General features: G+C 43.9%; 2 protein-coding genes across 6 annotated transcripts; one reads left to right on the top strand and one right to left on the bottom strand.

Moving 5' to 3' along the window:
- The first annotated feature begins 258 nt into the window (after positions 1–258).
- On the top strand, positions 259–4078 carry si:dkey-13a21.4 (uncharacterized protein LOC494576 homolog). The gene is made up of 5 exons (XM_035661529.1): positions 259–394; positions 647–773; positions 875–1093; positions 1865–1990; positions 2112–4078. The coding sequence occupies exons 1-5, from the start codon at positions 339–341 to the stop codon at positions 2196–2198; spliced, it is 615 nt and encodes a 204-aa protein (XP_035517422.1). The 5' UTR covers positions 259–338; the 3' UTR covers positions 2199–4078.
- Positions 3056–15694, bottom strand: hcfc1a (host cell factor C1a). 5 transcript variants are annotated; one of them, XM_035661523.1, is made up of 28 exons: positions 15536–15694; positions 14158–14358; positions 13436–13584; positions 12470–12630; positions 12154–12362; positions 11880–11964; positions 11646–11752; positions 11372–11551; positions 11005–11247; positions 10741–10889; positions 10476–10658; positions 10165–10386; positions 9667–9771; positions 9336–9552; positions 8992–9128; positions 8739–8886; positions 8370–8590; positions 7323–8061; positions 6967–7115; positions 6687–6821; positions 6382–6589; positions 5911–6186; positions 5712–5818; positions 5488–5622; positions 5211–5396; positions 4791–5088; positions 4632–4695; positions 3056–4516 (listed from the first exon to the last, which is right to left on the bottom strand). In XM_035661523.1, the coding sequence occupies exons 2-28, from the start codon at positions 14351–14353 to the stop codon at positions 4477–4479; spliced, it is 5049 nt and encodes a 1682-aa protein (XP_035517416.1). In that variant the 5' UTR covers positions 14354–14358; positions 15536–15694; the 3' UTR covers positions 3056–4476. The 5 variants fall into 5 exon arrangements, with proteins under 5 accessions (XP_035517416.1, XP_035517421.1, XP_035517417.1 ...); XM_035661528.1 differs by having other exon boundaries at positions 6967–7112; XM_035661524.1 differs by having other exon boundaries at positions 15540–15691.
- Between the last annotated feature and the right edge of the window lie 275 nt (positions 15695–15969).

The following is a 15969-nucleotide window of genomic DNA, read 5'->3' as shown; positions in this document are numbered from 1 at the left end:
TCGAAGCGGCAGTAGAACTCATTCAGCTCGTTTGCCATTTTTATCTAAAACATAGATGAACCATTAAAAACATTAAAAGAAATGAATAAATACATGAATTTAAAAATGTAATAAATAATTTAAATAATAATAATGTCAAAATAAATTTTTTTTTAGACCTTTGCCAACTTTTGGAAAAGAAAAGGGAGGGCTGCTGATATTTCTAACATCATGACTACTGCCCTGATTGAAATCACTTTCACATTACTGCTACTGTGGCACACGTCAAACGATCGAAAGGAGAAATTACGAGGAGCACTTGAAGGCAGCAGCTGAAGCTCCGGTAGGCTGACGTGAACATGAAGGACGGAAAAAGTCCGGTTACACTGAAAATAATCCTCATAGGAAGCTCCGGGTAACGTTAACTGACTTCTCTTTAACCCGTATTACACCCTCTGTAACTAAAGGTTTCATTGCACTGATCTGACGCACACATCTGTTTCACTTTCACTTTTCACTCTTTGATTTACCGTGAGACTGATTTACTGTAAACCCCAATAGGTATTAACTGTTAATTAACAGAGCAGTATGATAACTAATGAAGGAGAGAAAGATTTGAGTGTGTTACATGGTGTGTGTGTGTGTGTGTGTGTGTGTGTGTTAACAGGGTGGGAAAATCCTCCTTCATGAACAGATATGTGAATCACCGCTTCACCAACATGTACAGGTCCACTGTAGGGACTGACTTCCTCTCTAAAACAGTCACCGTAGAGGGGGACACAGTCACCCTGCAGGTAACTCCTCATTCCACCTGCTCAGACAGTGAACACACCCATGGACAGATGGCTATATACTGTATGTAGGCCACTACATATATGCTGTAAATCTCCCTCAGATCTGGGACACAGCCGGGACAGAGAGGTTCCAGTCTCTGGGCATGCCTCTGTACAGAGGGGCCCACTGCTGCATGCTGGTGTTTGATGTCACCTCCAGAGTCAGTTTCTCTGCCCTGGAGGGCTGGAGGAAGGAGTTTCTGATCCAAGGAGAGCCTCAGGACCCATCTGACTTCCCCTTCATTGTACTAGGCAACAAGACTGACTTGGGCGACCGGGAGGTCAGTGAACCACAGATACTGGGATTCAACAGTGTTTTTAAACTAAAGTTTTATTATTTCATGTCAGGAATTTGCAGTCAAACACAGACTGAAAGGTTTAATAATGTGACCAAGTACATACAGGCTGCACAACTGGAGCTAAAACAATTAGTTTATTAACTGATCCACAGAAAATGAATCTGCAGCTATTCTTATAATTAGCCATTTTTAAGCAAACATTCTCTGGTTGCAGCTTCTCCAATGTGAGGATTTGATGTCTTTGTCTGTTTTATTCACTGTAAACTGGATGTCTTTGTCAGACAAAACAAGACTTTTTAACAGGCGTTTTCACTGTTTTCTGACACTTTATAGACAAACATATTCAATTAATTGAGAGAAAACTGTTGCATCCCTAGTTACAGCCAATGTGCCTCCTAGTCCTAATCCTAGTAATAACCATTTTGAACCAACCAACTAATCCTACTACACTTCAGGGTTGGTCGCCTTTAATAAGTACAAAGCACATTTCACTGTGAGCTGCTCTGTAGTTCTTGCAGTAAGCACTACTTTTAGAGTGTATTTGAAAATGTACATAAATGTACATGGGAAAGTTTCAAGTTGGAAGTAATTACTTCCACACTTGTTCAGCACATATTGTTTACATCTTTTAAATCTACAATTTTGTGACTTAAGCTTTTTGTTCCATTTTATTCCACATTATATGTCTTATATAATATGCATGCTGCCATGTGAGGACTGTTGTTGTCATCATGTTATTGTTTTTGCTTGCAGGTGTCTGGCAGACAGGCCCTGCAGTGGTGTGAGGAAATAGGAGCAGAATACTTTGAAGGAAGCGCCAAAGAGGATCTAGATGTGGAAAAGCCGTTCCTGAGAGCGGCTCAAAGTGGCTTGAAGCAGGTAACTCAGCCAGTATTTTTTAATTTTTTTAATCTTTGTAGCGAAAAGAAGAAAGACGCATAATATCTCTATGTTTAACATGTTTATTTTTTGATGATAAAAGATACATTACTCCCTACAGTACAAAAAACACACATTGGAAAATACAGGACATTTCCAGATAACCTGCAAACAGCCGAGAGAAACTCGCAACACCTGTGAGTGCTGAGAGAAGCACTCGTCCCAGTGTGGGAAGGAAAGTTCAGAGAGACCTCGGCACTGCTGATGATGACCTATCTAACAAGGGTGCAAAAATAGTGACCCAGCAAAGGTACTGTGGAAGGAAAGGACACAATTGTATACCACATGGAGAGAGGAACAAACTCATTAAATGTTTTTTCTTTTTTTTTGAGAACCTTCAGCTTATGGTCTAACTTAAGGCATCACTACTAAAATACACTGCTTTTGCATGCATGTCTAGTTTTGTTCAACAGACACACTGACACGCACAAAAATTATGAATGCATATGAAGAGAAAGTTCATTTCTAGAAAGAAATCAGGAGAAACCACAAACGGAAACCAAGGTGCCCAGCCGGAGAAAAGGCGGCGGGCGAGAACCTTGGCTCTGGATCTTCTGGGCCGTTACCATCACAACTGAATCTGCCTTTACAAAGTAGATATACACTCATGTCCAATCAGAAACCTCCTCCCTGTACAAGTTTGTATTGTTGAACGTAGCAGTGATTCAGACTCCTACAGTGAATCAGCTTGACAGAAGCAAATTAGAACAATCAGGGAGACTATATATATTTATATATATATTTGTTTCTTTTATAAGTAAAGACACAAAAGGCAATCAAGAGATGACCAACATGTAAAAACTGTTTGTTACAGGTAATTATATAAAAGGCCAAGATGTTTTTTTTTTGTTTGTTTTATTCTTGCTCTATGAACGAACTAATTTACAGGTGAGTACACTCCAGCTATGTAAGCTTTCTTCCCAAGACATCCCCATTCAAAGACATACGGGTTTACACGTCACAGTTAGCTTGCACACCATCTGTAGTCTGAAATACAGAGCCGTGGAAGGAAAAAATTAAAATTTATTAAATGGATTCACATACATCAATAGGATAGGGAAAATATGTCTACTAATATAATTTGCCATTCTAAAACTTAAAGAAGAGGTGAGACACCACATTCATGAGCATAAAAAGTATGTAGGATCGGGATATTAGGGGGGAAGGTATGAAAAGATTTGATGTTATTTTTTTTTACTTATACCCCGTGAAATTCCAGGTTTGGCAAACAAAGCAACACAAGCATTGAGTAGTAAACAAAGTAAAAACTCTCCTCTCCCTGGGTCCACTTCAAAGTTCCCTTCAGTCCTATAACCTCTGCGGTTCTACTTGGAACAAATACAAAAGTCTGTCTCTCTTTCATTACCATCTGTTAACAACAAGAACATACAACCAACTGAATGAAGACTTTTAAAAATATAGTGGCAACCTCAACATAGCCACCCATCTTCCCATGAACACAAACTATGGGGATGAACAACAGTTAAAAAAAGTGATGTTCTTTAAAAATGCACACAACATACACATACACACAGGAGAAAAAAAAAGCTTAAAAAATACAAAAATAAACTACACAAAAGATCTTCTGCGTCATTGCTTGCTAATTTTTTGGGAAGATTTTGCAAGATTTTTTTTGTGTGCTGCAAGTCTCAGTCCTAGCAAAGTCTGTCGTCCATTCTCTACAAATCTCTTCCTTTGTCATTCTTTTTTGTCCACTTTGAAGTGTCGGCCACCAGTCCTCATCTTGGGGTAAAAAGCGCACAGTGATGACATTACCAGGAGACTGGAGTCCAGTACGATGACTATAGACTTGGTTCTCGATGAAGCAAATTTGTTTTGAGCAAAAAAGAAAGGAAAAAAATTATGTCCTCTTTTGTTGAGGACAAGTGCTTTATTTGTTTCCATACCGATTTTTCCTCTCATCTAAACTAATGCCTCCACAGCCTTTTTCAACACTGTACATCATTTCATGTAGTCTCTCTCTACATCCCCCCCAGGATTCACAAAACAAAGACAAAAAAAAAAAAAGGTAACATTGCGCTCAGGCTGGCTCCCAGTTTGTGAAAGATGTAAATGCTTCTCTATACTGCTCAACTACTGAAACAAGCCAAAATAGATGTTAAACGATGGAAGGGGATGTGACTGAAAAAGATAATGTGCTTCTAAGTTTGTGTTGCTCTAAAAATAGTACGACCAACAGAACAAGGAGGAAGGAGGGTTTTTATCTACAGAAAACATCTCTCAGATTGACTTTCATCTCGGCTTCATACGGTTGTTCTGCCTCCATTGCTGTCTTGATCTGAGACTTGAGGGTGGAGGATGAGATTAAGATGAGGATGAGGAGGTGGAGGAAGGGTGAAGGTCAGTCTTCCTGATAAAAAGACAGCGAGTGGAAAAAACTGAATGGGAGGGGTCTCTGGGCAACCTCACTGGTCCGTCCTTGCTTTCTTTGGACCAGTAGCCTTACTGCAAGAGCACAAATAAAACCAGAATAAGTATTGCATGCTTAATTCATCTGTGTCATGTTAATGTTAATGTTGATTCCTGCGTACACAGCACGAAGCCTGAACACTGTACTTACGTATCAGGAGAGGTGCCTGGTCTTTTAGGGGCCGGTTTCGCAGAGGCGGCATCTTTGCCGGATTCTACAAAGCAGACAAATGGTCAAGATACATCTCTTTACCCATTAATGCATGGCTAACTTACTAATAGTTGAGTATTAGTGAGTCTATGTGCTCACCTTGGAGCCATCGAACTTGGGTGGCAGGACCGTAGCCCTTCTCATTGCGGGCGGCAATGCGGAAAATGATGGCTGGTTTGGTGGTGTAGTCGATGTGGGCGTTGGAGAGGCTGGACGACTGCACCAAGCAAGAAGGGTTGGGTCCACAGTACACGCGCATGAAGGCTAGCTGTGCTGGGGTGGAGGCCTTGGCTTCAGCTGTCTGGTTGCTCTGGATGGCCAGGTACACAGAATACTCGATGATCTTTCCTGACGTCACCGAGGGTGGCTCCCAGGTCAGGTGGGCACCATCTGGGCTCTGCAGAGGGACAGTTTTATTAAATTAAATACTACTCAGCAACTGAATGCGGGTTTCACACACACGTCAAATCAATAACTAAATAAGATGAAAACAAGAAAGGGCTCTATTGGTGTGTTTACCTTGCTGATTTTGATGGCGCAAGGTGCCCCTGGGAAGCCTGGTAGGCATGTTTTGAATGCAGATATCTCTGAGAAAGCTCCACGACCACAAGCGTTGATTCCAGCAACACGGAACTTGTAAGCTGTTCCAGGCTGCAGCTCCATTTTCTTCATCTGGCTATAGTCTGGCATGATGCCAGAGTCATCCTATTAAACAAAAAACAAGAGATTAGAGATGCACTGAGCACACACAACGTACAGTCATCTAAGCATGAAAAAAGCATACTGAGACACTTACATCTCCGTGAGAATCATCTGCTGGCACATAGAAGTGGGTGACAACCATATTTGTCACTTTGACGATTCCAACATCAAACCACTGGTTCTCTTTCTTTACAACAGGCTTCACTGGGGTTGGCTGAGGGCCTTGCTTCTGTACGACATAAAAAACAATACAGTCAGATTTCTTCTCTTTGACCTCACTTAACCATCCACATGTTGAGTAATACTAGAATGACTCACCTCTCCCTCGATGCCATTGGCGACATCTGCTAGAGCGGCTGCTGCTTGCAGCTTGGCCGGACTTGCCACCGATACAGAGGGTGCAAATGTGCTTGATGGAGCGAGTGCTGTGGAGTGAAAGGAACAATATAAAAAGGTCAATCTACTGTACAAAAAGACATCCAAACTAAATATAAAAATGAGCAAAAAAGCTGCTTACTCTCAGCAGTGGTACGTGGGAGTAGTGACGCCACAGCACTAGTGACTGCGGCAGCCATCTCATTGTGTCCATTGCTCTCGACAGAGGGGTCGTTGAGGCTGTCAGCAGGGGCGAGGCCCTCTGTGGGTAGGCTTGTGTCCACAGAGGCCTGCTGTGCAGCAGCCTGAGCTTCCTGCAGCTGCTGCTGCTGTTGGACCAGCGCTGCGAGCTCCTGCTGGGTCAGCATGATGGGGATGTTGGTGGGTTGCTGGCTTTCTCCAGTGGAATCGCCCTCATCTGTAAAACAGAAAATATTGAAGAATTCATGTTAACTCAAACCACGAAAGCATCATGACAAATTGTAAAAGCGAGGATGCAATAGCTTCAAACTTCTGGTGTTCTGAAGAGCCACCCTGTTCTTAATTGCTAAAAAACCCCACTTAACTACAGCAAGTGAGAAATCTGACTATACAAGACTATGGTTGAACTTACTCATTACAGCTTGTTGGGCTGCCTGGAGGACAGCTTGGATAGCAAGAGCCTGGGCTTCTTCAGTGGCAGCTGCCTGAGCAGCGGCCTCTGCTGCTGCAGTCACAGCAAGCTCCTCGTCCGACAGACCTGTCACCATCAGTGTGGCTCCCTGGCCCTCAGACATTAGCTCTGAGGGCAGATTCAAGGCTGTTGCTGCGGCTGCTTCTCCCTGAAAGACCACATTACAGGTCATGTACACACTGAATTCAGTGGAGTTGAAAATGTCATGCCAACAGTGGCTTTGTGTAACATTATACTGTATTTACCTCTGCTTGTGTCTCCATTGCGGCGGTGCCCTCCTCTGCCGGTGCAGCTTCTGCTGATGCCGTCTCATCCGTTTGCATGGGTTCCTCTGTAGAGCTGGCAGCAGTACTCACACCCTCTGTGATCGATGAGATCGACTGGAGAGAGAGAGAGAGAGAGAGAGAGGAGAGAGAGAGAGAAAGAAAGAGAAAGAGAGACAAGGATAAAACATACAGATTAGTGGCAATGGAAAAATGGTTACATCACTTGCTAATTTTGCCAGTAAATTAGTGCATTTCTTACAGGTACAGAGGGTCCGGGGGCCGGTGTAGACTGAGTGACAGTAGTAATGGCCCTTCCCTGGGTGGTAGTAGCCATGGCAGTTGCTGCAGTGGTGGAAGCCACTTCTGTGCTGCTGGTATCTTCTGCTCCCTCCTCTGTCTGCTGGGCTGCTTATGGATACAAAAACATAATTTAAGTTTGACCTCATACCAATAAATTTCATGTGGACACAAGCATCTACCAAAATACCAAAAAGTATTTTAGCCATTTCTGTTGTTGCAGGGGCAAGAACAAATGATTAAATAATAGAATATAAATTAATTAATCAAGAAAAGGAACTGTTTGATATTGAGCCAACACAGTATATGTGGGTATACCTGTGCCTTCGCCTGTCTCCATGCTACAGGTGGCAGTGGTGGCTGTGTTGGTGGTCCCAGTCTCGTGTGTTTCGCATGGTGGGTTGGAGCAAACCCTCTGGACCATGCCCGTCGCTGTGCTGGTCTGGTCGCCTCCCATGCTAGAGGTGGCTGTAGACGGGGTGTTGGTGGTCCCTGTCTCGTGCGTTTCACACGGTGGGTTGGAGCACACCCTCTGCGTGGTGCTTGTCTGGCCTGCATTCATGGTAGACGATGCCTGGGTGGCTGTGTTGGTGGTGCCCGTAACATGGGTCTCACAGGGTGGGTTGGAGCACATCTGCGGAACTCCTCCCATGTTAGATGATGCTGTGGTAGCTGTGTTAGTTGTCCCGGTTTCATGGGTCTCACATGGTGGGTTGGAGCACACGCGCAGCGCAGACATGTTTGAAGACGCAGTTGTGGCTGTGTTGGTGGTGCCCGTTTCATGGGTCTCGCAGGGCGGGTTAGAGCACACCTGTCCTGCTCCGATGGTGGCAGAAGAGGTGGTGGCTGTGTTGGTGGTTCCTGTCTCGTGGGTCTCACAGGGTGGGTTAGAGCAGACCAGGGTGACTGTACCGGAGCCCTCTCCAGCTGCTCCAGCCTCAGTGGAGCTCGGCTGCTCAGAGGTTGGTGAAGCCAGGATGGACACTGGTAGATCCTGCACTGGTTGAGCTTCTACACCACTGGGGGTCGTGATTAGGGTCACCTGGGTGGGCTGGTTCTAGGCAAGAGACAGTAAAGCAATTTCAATTATCATCATCGACATCATATAAGTCATGTAACTAGTTTTTCATATTCAAAGACAAGTCATTTTATTCTCTGTTCTCTCTTATCCCATTGTTCCTAGTTGCAGTTTTTGTTCTGTAAAGATATAGCCACTAACACCCCAACCATGGCAGTCTTTATCTTATCTTATCTTGTAATGTAGCAATTAAAAGCTTAAAATAATATTAAGTGTGCCCACTGTGATTAAATGTCCTAATGACTAAAATGATAATTACTGAGGGACAACGATCTGTAGGGTCATACCTGTACTGTCATGGTAGAGGAGGGCAGTGTAGAGGCAGAAGTTAGGCTGGTCTGAGCAGTTGACACAGTTATGGCAGATGGGCTGATGACCTGGCTGGACAGGGTAGCGATGGTTCCCAGTGTGGTGATTGGGGTTACCAGAGAGGCGTTGGAACTATCCACTGTGCCTCCTGCGAGGCTAGAGGAGACTGTACCAGTCACTGTCCCAAGAGTGGTGACACCTGGAAGGAAGATAAGTGCCATTCAAAATTAAAATACAGTTTAAAGTAAGTATACAGAGTACATTGTACAAAATCTATGATAAGAACATCAATGTAATCCAATTAAAAAGTAATTCAAAACAAATCACAAGAACGTAGTCACTCTTACCAGTAGTCCCCTTGACAACCAGAGTTGTGACAGTGGGCTTAACAGCAGACACCGTCACTGGTGTGACAAGTCGAACACCACCCACTGTGCTCATGGGCACAGTGCGCAAAATAGTGCCAGGTTGCCCAGGAGCACCTTTCAAAACCACCTAGAGACACAGAATTCAGGATTAATCTCCTCAGTTGCAACATAAATAGGCAGGACAACAAAGAGGATGTCTATAAATACTAATGCACAGACAGACTCCGTTTACCTGAGTCAGTCCCTGCTGGCCAGCTGCAGTGGCAAGTTTGGGCACTGCGGTGATGATTTTACCAGGAGTTCCAGTGGTCATCACCTTTGTGGTAAGGATTGTGATAGGTGTTTTCATGCCTGCACTGCTTGTCACACCTGCAAGGACAAAAGAATGTATGCCTGAAATCCATTTTCATTTTAACCATATGACAAACAGAAAATAATTTTGATCCAGATGTTTATTTAGTTCAGGTTTTGTTTATAATGCAGCATTTCATTATTTTATAGCACGGATCTCGGTCCTAAATGTGTGGGCTGATACGATATGTAGTTTGGACTTGGTACACATGAGAGAATTTAGACCTGTAGCTCCAGGCTGGGTCATGATGGCTGACATAGGGATGGTCTTAATGATGGTGGTGCCCTGCTTAGTGGTGGTAGGAGATACACCACTGATGTTGAGGATAGTGGGCTTGTTTCCTGTGCCTCCTGCCTGGGAAGTGGTGATGATGGTTGTGGGCTTGCCATCTGCGGAGGTCACCAGCTTCAGGATGGTGCCGGCTGGGAGGGGACCCTTTGTCTGAGGAGAGAGACACATGTTATGCAAACCCGTTGGAGAAAGACATCTGGTGCCTGTCTCAGGAGTTTTAAGCTATCTCCTGTTTTTTTTCCTGCACTCATGCAGATAGCTGACCTGTATGATCTGTGTGAGGGGGTTAGTGGAAGCCTGGCCTGTGACAGCTGATGTCTGCACTGGCTTCGTTTGTACCACAGACATCATCTTGCCAAGGTTGGAGATCTGCCGACATAGGAGAGAGACTCAAGTTCATGAGTCACTAGAAAACATCGGACAGCACAGGGAAGGTGGACCACCAAACTGGTGGCTCTACGAATCATTCTAGCCCTAACTGACTGACAGTCATGCAGATCACTAACATCATGCTCCCTGTTTTCTTAGTTCTCCAACAGTTACTGTAGGCCAAACTTTACTCCCTCACCCACTGGTTCACGCTCAGTACATGTTGTCATGGTCTTGTGACAGGACATAAAAAACAGGATGCACACACCAAGTGTGAAAAAACAATTTACAAACCCATGATTTACAGCATGCGTTTGAAAGCACCAAAGCGTGTTCTCAGATTGTCAGTATTACATTGTGCAACAGACTTTTCACAAAGTTCTGTTTTCTTACCAGAGTGCCACTGCTGCCCATGGTGAGGGGACTCTTGACCAGGGTGATGGTCTTGGTGACTCCTCCAACCACAGTGGTTACCACCTGAGCTTGCTGGGCCACTGTGACGGCACCAGACTTGTGCACAGTGATAATGGGTCTGGTGGTGGTGGGAGAGGACGCAGTTGCTGTGCCCACCTGGGCTGCAGCAGTTTTTAGCATCCGAGTGGCCGGATTACTGACCTACAAGCACAACATTATTTTAAGAATTGACTTGTGAGAGACAGAATGCACACAATGTGAGAAATCAGAATGTTTAGTGGGATCTGTACCATTACTGGAGAGGCCATTTTCACTGTGGTTGTGCCAGGAGAAACGGCTACTGTTTTGAGAATGGTGGCACCTGCAGGAACATTGAGGACAGTGCCTGCAGACGAGGGTGGGATCTTCTGTGTTGCTGCAGCTGCTGCAGCTAAAGCTGCCATGCCACTCATTTGAGGGCTACTACCAATTGGCTGCAAACAGAAAAAGTAAACAACTGTAAACAATGATACATAGTTCATGCCAAATCTTAGACAAAAGAAAAACTGCTCATACCGATCCTTGGGTGGTCTGGGCAGGCACTACCATTCGGACACCTGGAGGAAGGGATGTCACAGTGACAGGGGATTTCCCAGGCTGGCTGGGGCGAACTGTGACAACAGATGTGCCTGTGGCAGACTGTTGAGCTGCGACCTTTAAAACAGCTGTAAAATAATTGAACCGATCATTAAACTTTTAGTGGTTGAGCTTGCTGGTGTAGTGCCAACAATAGACATGGACAAGTTGGAAAAGAGGAATCCTCTGTCACTAGTGTAATACCTGTCTGTGGTAGGCTTTGAGCAGAGGGCGCTGCAGCAGCTGGTGCAGGGCTCTTTGGAGAGTGCACAGGCTGCATGGGGGTTGCACTCATAGCTGGAGAGGCTGCAGCTGGAGTTGCAGGGATGTCATATTTCTGAAGCTGCAATAAGTAGGTGTCAGCAGTTGAGACGGCACCCCAGCTCACCTCCAGGGAGTTTGTGTTGGCACGGACTAACTGCACCCTGGCAGGGGCGTGTGGTCGCTCTGGAGAGGAGGAATAAGAGAAATTAAACAACAATGACACTATTTGACAACCTGAGTTACTTAAGTCACTCTAAATGATGGGAAAAAAATAAAATAAATAATAATCATGTTACAGCATGCCTACCTGTTTCCAGGTACCACAGGTCTTTACAACAGACTTGGTTGTTCCAAGCTTTACGATAACCATCACGGCCACTCCAGACATAGAGTCTAGAATTGATGGCCACAGCACAGTGGCCAGCACGGGCCCTGGGGATGTTGTCCTCAAGAGTATCCATCAACACTGTCTCCCAACACATGGAATCTGCAGAAAAACATATGGTACAAAAATTAACATCCTTTAACTTTTTGAAATCTAGTACAATAAATAAAAAGCAAACCAACAACAAATAACAAACCAAGATTTAAGCAGGCAAGAGTGTTTGTGCACTTCCACTCCTTCTCGTGTGTGGCCACTTTCACATCGTCCATTACCAAAGGAACCCATCCTCCAAAAACATACATCCTGCACATGGAGAAAATGAAATCACAGTCAGATGATGCTACCCAGCACAGCATGTTCTACTGAGAATTCAAACATGATTAAAATCAATTTTCAATATCGTATTGCTTAGGTGCAGCAGTTCTCTCACTTGTTTGTGATGGTGGTGGCAGAGTGAAGACTTCTGGGGAGTGGTGCCGTCCCACTTACTGACGGTTTGTTCCATGTCAGGGTATCTGGAGACAATGACCAGCATGAGGATGTTATACAATGTATTCTGACATACAACCAGATAAACTGAACAAACATTGGACTATTCATTCTCTCTTAAAGTGGGAGACTGAGGTCTGACTGAGTGGCAAGAGCAAGGCAATTATCATCTTTTTCTGCTGTATTTGTTTCCATTTACGCTTTTAGAAACCTACCAATATCAAGTGTCCACAGATCTCCAAGACGACAACCACTCATCCCACCATAGATTATCAAGCGAGATTTCCTGCTTGTCTTTTCTGTGTATACCACAGCAGTGTGGCTCTCGCGGGGTGGAGGCAGAACTCCATATGTGATTGGAATATCCCATCCAACCACGCTGGAACCTGCACGAAGCTCAAGTGTGTACAGATCATTCAGGTATCTGAGAATGAAAAACACAAGACATCATGAGTCACATTCATGTTGCTGGTTGAAGTAGAATCTCAAGCAGTTGTGCACCAAAGGGCCGTACGGGCAAAACATCTGTACCTGGGAATGTTGTTTTTTGGGTCCTCGCTGTCATTGGCTAGTCCACCAAACAGGTAGCATTTGTTGCCAACCAGGGAAAAACTGTGGCCAAGACGAGGACAAGGAGGGGGGCCATTTTTCGGGTTTTTTGCTTTCAACTTTTTCCATTCCCATCTGCTGGCCTGTAACAGAAGCCATGGTCAAAACACCATATCATTGACTGGTTAGGTCAAAGCTGTAACAAGTCACAAGTTGCCCTAATTCCCTCTTCTGACAATTTGATAGTTGTTGTGTGTGTTTTTTTTTTTTTTAACCACTGATATTCATCTATTCATACCTACTTCATAACCAGAAACAGAGCATATGTATAACTTTGACCTCCTTAACTGTGCACAAAGTATGAGGATAAATAACATATTTTTGGCAGGATTGCTTAAGTGTGGTTAAACTAATCATTACTGAAGAGCGGAATAAAGTGCTGATTAGCATCACATTGATTTCCTAACATCTCCCCCTTCCTGCTCAAAATGTAACTTCACTGTAGCAGAGTATTTAACTATTCAGCCAGTGACTGGAACTTGGTGAACCGTCTCAATTTGGAACAATTAGATTTGAAAGTCAATTCTGCATTATTCGAGAAAGTGTCCCGATGCATCAGTGAATTGATTATTTTTCTCACCCTTCACAGTTATACAAGTATGTCACAGTGAAAAGGGGATTGACTAAACCCGTTTGTATTCCCTGGTCTGAAAGAACAGACTTAATACCAGCCCAACAACTATCATCCGAACACACATCCCACTCTGCATTTGACAAATGAGGATTCATGATTTCATTTAACTGTACTTAGAGACTCCCTATCACTGTCTATAGCTGAAGCGCATACAACCTATCTAATGTATTCGGTCAATTTCAAGATAGTTCACCTCAAATCTGAATTTCCCAAACATATTTAAACATTTCACAATCTTAATGTTGACAGATTACCTGTAGTTCATAGAGATCGTTGCTGTACTTTCCATACTCCACCATCCCACCAAACACCAGCAATCGTGTGCCATCACAAACAAAACCATATGCAGCACAACCAGGGGGAATGTCACCACGGACGGCTGGGATAAACCACTGGTTTGTCGCTAGAAGTTAAAACACAGAAATGGCAGTGGCATTATCAGTTAGGGCTTAGCCTCATCAAATCATTCAAATTGTGAAGGAAGTTTATGTTATGACCCAAACAAGACTGTGAATTCCTGACTTGTATAACCTCTAAAAATCTTATTAACACTGTAACATAAAACAAAACTTTTAGCACTTAAGGATGGGAACACAGACACTAGAACTGCTGAATGTGTCGGTCCTTATTGGTTTATGTGCAGGAAATTGAGGCAGGGGGTATGCTTAAACCAACCAGCATCATCCATTTTATTTTAGCCCGCCTTTTTTAACGTGCATCAAAACCCTTTCTCCAGCAGAGGGGGCCAAATTAATCTGACAGGATCTGCTTGGCCTGCTGAGGCCTATACACTACTGAGTTCTGCACACCGCAAATCGATCTTTATAAACAAAACACGAGTTTTATTTTAAAAAAAAAAATACTTAACCTCAAAACGAGTTGTCTTATTTCACATTTGCTTTACTTGTTAAGGAAAACTCTATGCCTGCTGCAATAAAACAATCGGTAAAGTTATACATGCAAAGTTAAATCTTACCAGTGTTGTATACATGTAATTCATCCACAATTCCTTCGTTTCCACCGCCAAAGACAACCATAAGCTCCTTTATAGCCACAGCTCTGTGTCCATGTCTGGGCCGGGGAACAGGACCGGACCATCCGAGGACCCGTTTCCACCGCGGCTGCAGAACCGACGCCGTGGTCCCAGACACCGCGGAGCCAGGGGCAGACATGACTTCTGTCAGAGGGATAATGAAAGAGCAGTTTAATTCCCTGCTAAAGCACTCGGGATATTTTCACGTCAGCGACAGCAGAAACTGAACAGCAGAAACTGATCGTGCACTGCAGCTATAGTAACTTCTAACGTTACAGCAGTCAGTTAGTTAGCAGTTAGCTCTGGCTAGTGAACACACTCAAACCTAAAAACAAAATCGCAGAAACGTCAAGAAACCCCGAGCAACCACTGGTTCACAATCCTTCATATCGATGTGATGTTGCAGACGTGCTAAGAAACAGCGATACGTGAAATCTCCCCAACACAAAGTGTTTCTCTGCTAACTTCTCAGTTCCTAACCATTGAATCGACTCCATGGAAGCAGCCATCTTGTAACCAAACAAACCGCCGCTAACGCTGCTGCCAGTCTGAAAAATGGCGGAAGCGAATGAGAAAGAAAAATACATGCTAGCTAGCCGACTATACCAGCGAAGGAATCAACCACAATAAACACAAAACACACACACTAGTAGCAGGCCAACAAAGCTGAACAATGCACGGTCGCTACACAGAATGAGAGCGCCGTTAGAGCCGTTATGAACAGTCGGCTATTTTCATGCTTCTCTGGGAGTCGCCATATTGTAGCTAACAAGCTTAGCTTTCTCTGCAACCCATTTAACGCAATTAACAGCGTAATAAAAATATCTAAAGCCCATTTTATCAGCTGCACTGGTGTGGAAAGTACACGTCTAAACCCCCGTCGAATAATTTCTTAAAATACACAAAAATCTTAGGTATAATCGTAGTATTCGAGTGGTTTTCAACGCTAGCTCTACTCCGTTAGCACTAGCGGCTAGTTGCTCAACCTAATTTGCCCAAGCTAACAGTGTTAGCTTGTACGGCTAGCATCTGTCAAAGCGTCGCTGGGTTTTACAATTAAATGCAATGTAATTTCGCTTTATTTTGACATGCATATTTTACCTGATACAAATGTAGTTGCAACACCACTCTTAAAACGTAGCTAAACGGAATTAAACTGCATAAACAGAGTGTTATTATGTTTCATGCCGTCTCTGGAAGCAGCCATCTTTTCAACAATCGGCCTAGTTCTACAGCTCCCACAAGAAAAATGGCCGGGCGGTATGCCACAACAAAACATAACAAACCGAGAAAGACGGAATCATTTCGGATTTTTACTTACTTACTTCGATGCAGTAATTGCAAATACACTGGTATGAGGTCTGATCTTGCGGCAATAATCCAAATTCATTCGATTTGTGAAGAAGTATTTCCTCTCATGCCTGCCTGGAAGCTGCCATCTTCTTGACAACCAGAGGCGGAGGAAAATGGAAGAGAGTTGGCGTCACCCAAAGTAAACATGGCGACAGAGCCCCGTTCGCTACCCATTACAGACAGAAACGCATACAAAGTGTTTGTAGTTTGCCACTCTGAAGAGGCCAGTAATGCTCTGTATAGTGAGGTGCTTCAAAGAACACTTGAAATCTATATGAATTGAACATATAAGGAGTTTAAGAAAATTGCAGCAAGTTGTGTTATAGCGCTAGGCTTATTGTCCCTTAGTAAAGATGGCGACATCCGCGCTGGAACAACTTTTATTTTAATATTGTAGGTGGT

The sequence above is a fragment of the Morone saxatilis genome, unplaced genomic scaffold (assembly GCF_004916995.1).
Source record: "Morone saxatilis isolate NCDOM2014 unplaced genomic scaffold, NCSU_SB_2.0 Contig18, whole genome shotgun sequence".
NCBI classification, from domain to species: Eukaryota; Metazoa; Chordata; class Actinopteri; family Moronidae; genus Morone; species Morone saxatilis.
Note: the sequence above shows the minus strand (reverse complement) of the source record. Positions and strands in the feature narration are given on the sequence as shown.

Bases quoted from the DNA above. Each gene is read 5' to 3' on its own strand.
- si:dkey-13a21.4 (XM_035661529.1), top strand. From the start codon at position 339: ATGAAGGACGGAAAAAGTCCGGTTACACTGAAAATAATCCTCATAGGA. The intron at 1,094-1,864 runs GTCAGTGAACCA...TTTTGCTTGCAG, and splicing joins CTGACTTGGGCGACCGGGAG to GTGTCTGGCAGACAGGCCCT. The intron at 1,991-2,111 runs GTAACTCAGCCA...TACTCCCTACAG, and splicing joins CTCAAAGTGGCTTGAAGCAG to TACAAAAAACACACATTGGA.
- hcfc1a (XM_035661523.1), bottom strand. From the start codon at position 14,353: ATGTCTGCCCCTGGCTCCGCGGTGTCTGGGACCACGGCGTCGGTTCTG. The intron at 9,772-10,164 runs GTAAGAAAACAG...CTATGTCGGCAG, and splicing joins TGGGCAGCAGTGGCACTCTG to ATCTCCAACCTTGGCAAGAT. The intron at 9,129-9,335 runs GTCTAAATTCTC...TTGTCCTTGCAG, and splicing joins GACCCAGCCTGGAGCTACAG to GTGTGACAAGCAGTGCAGGC.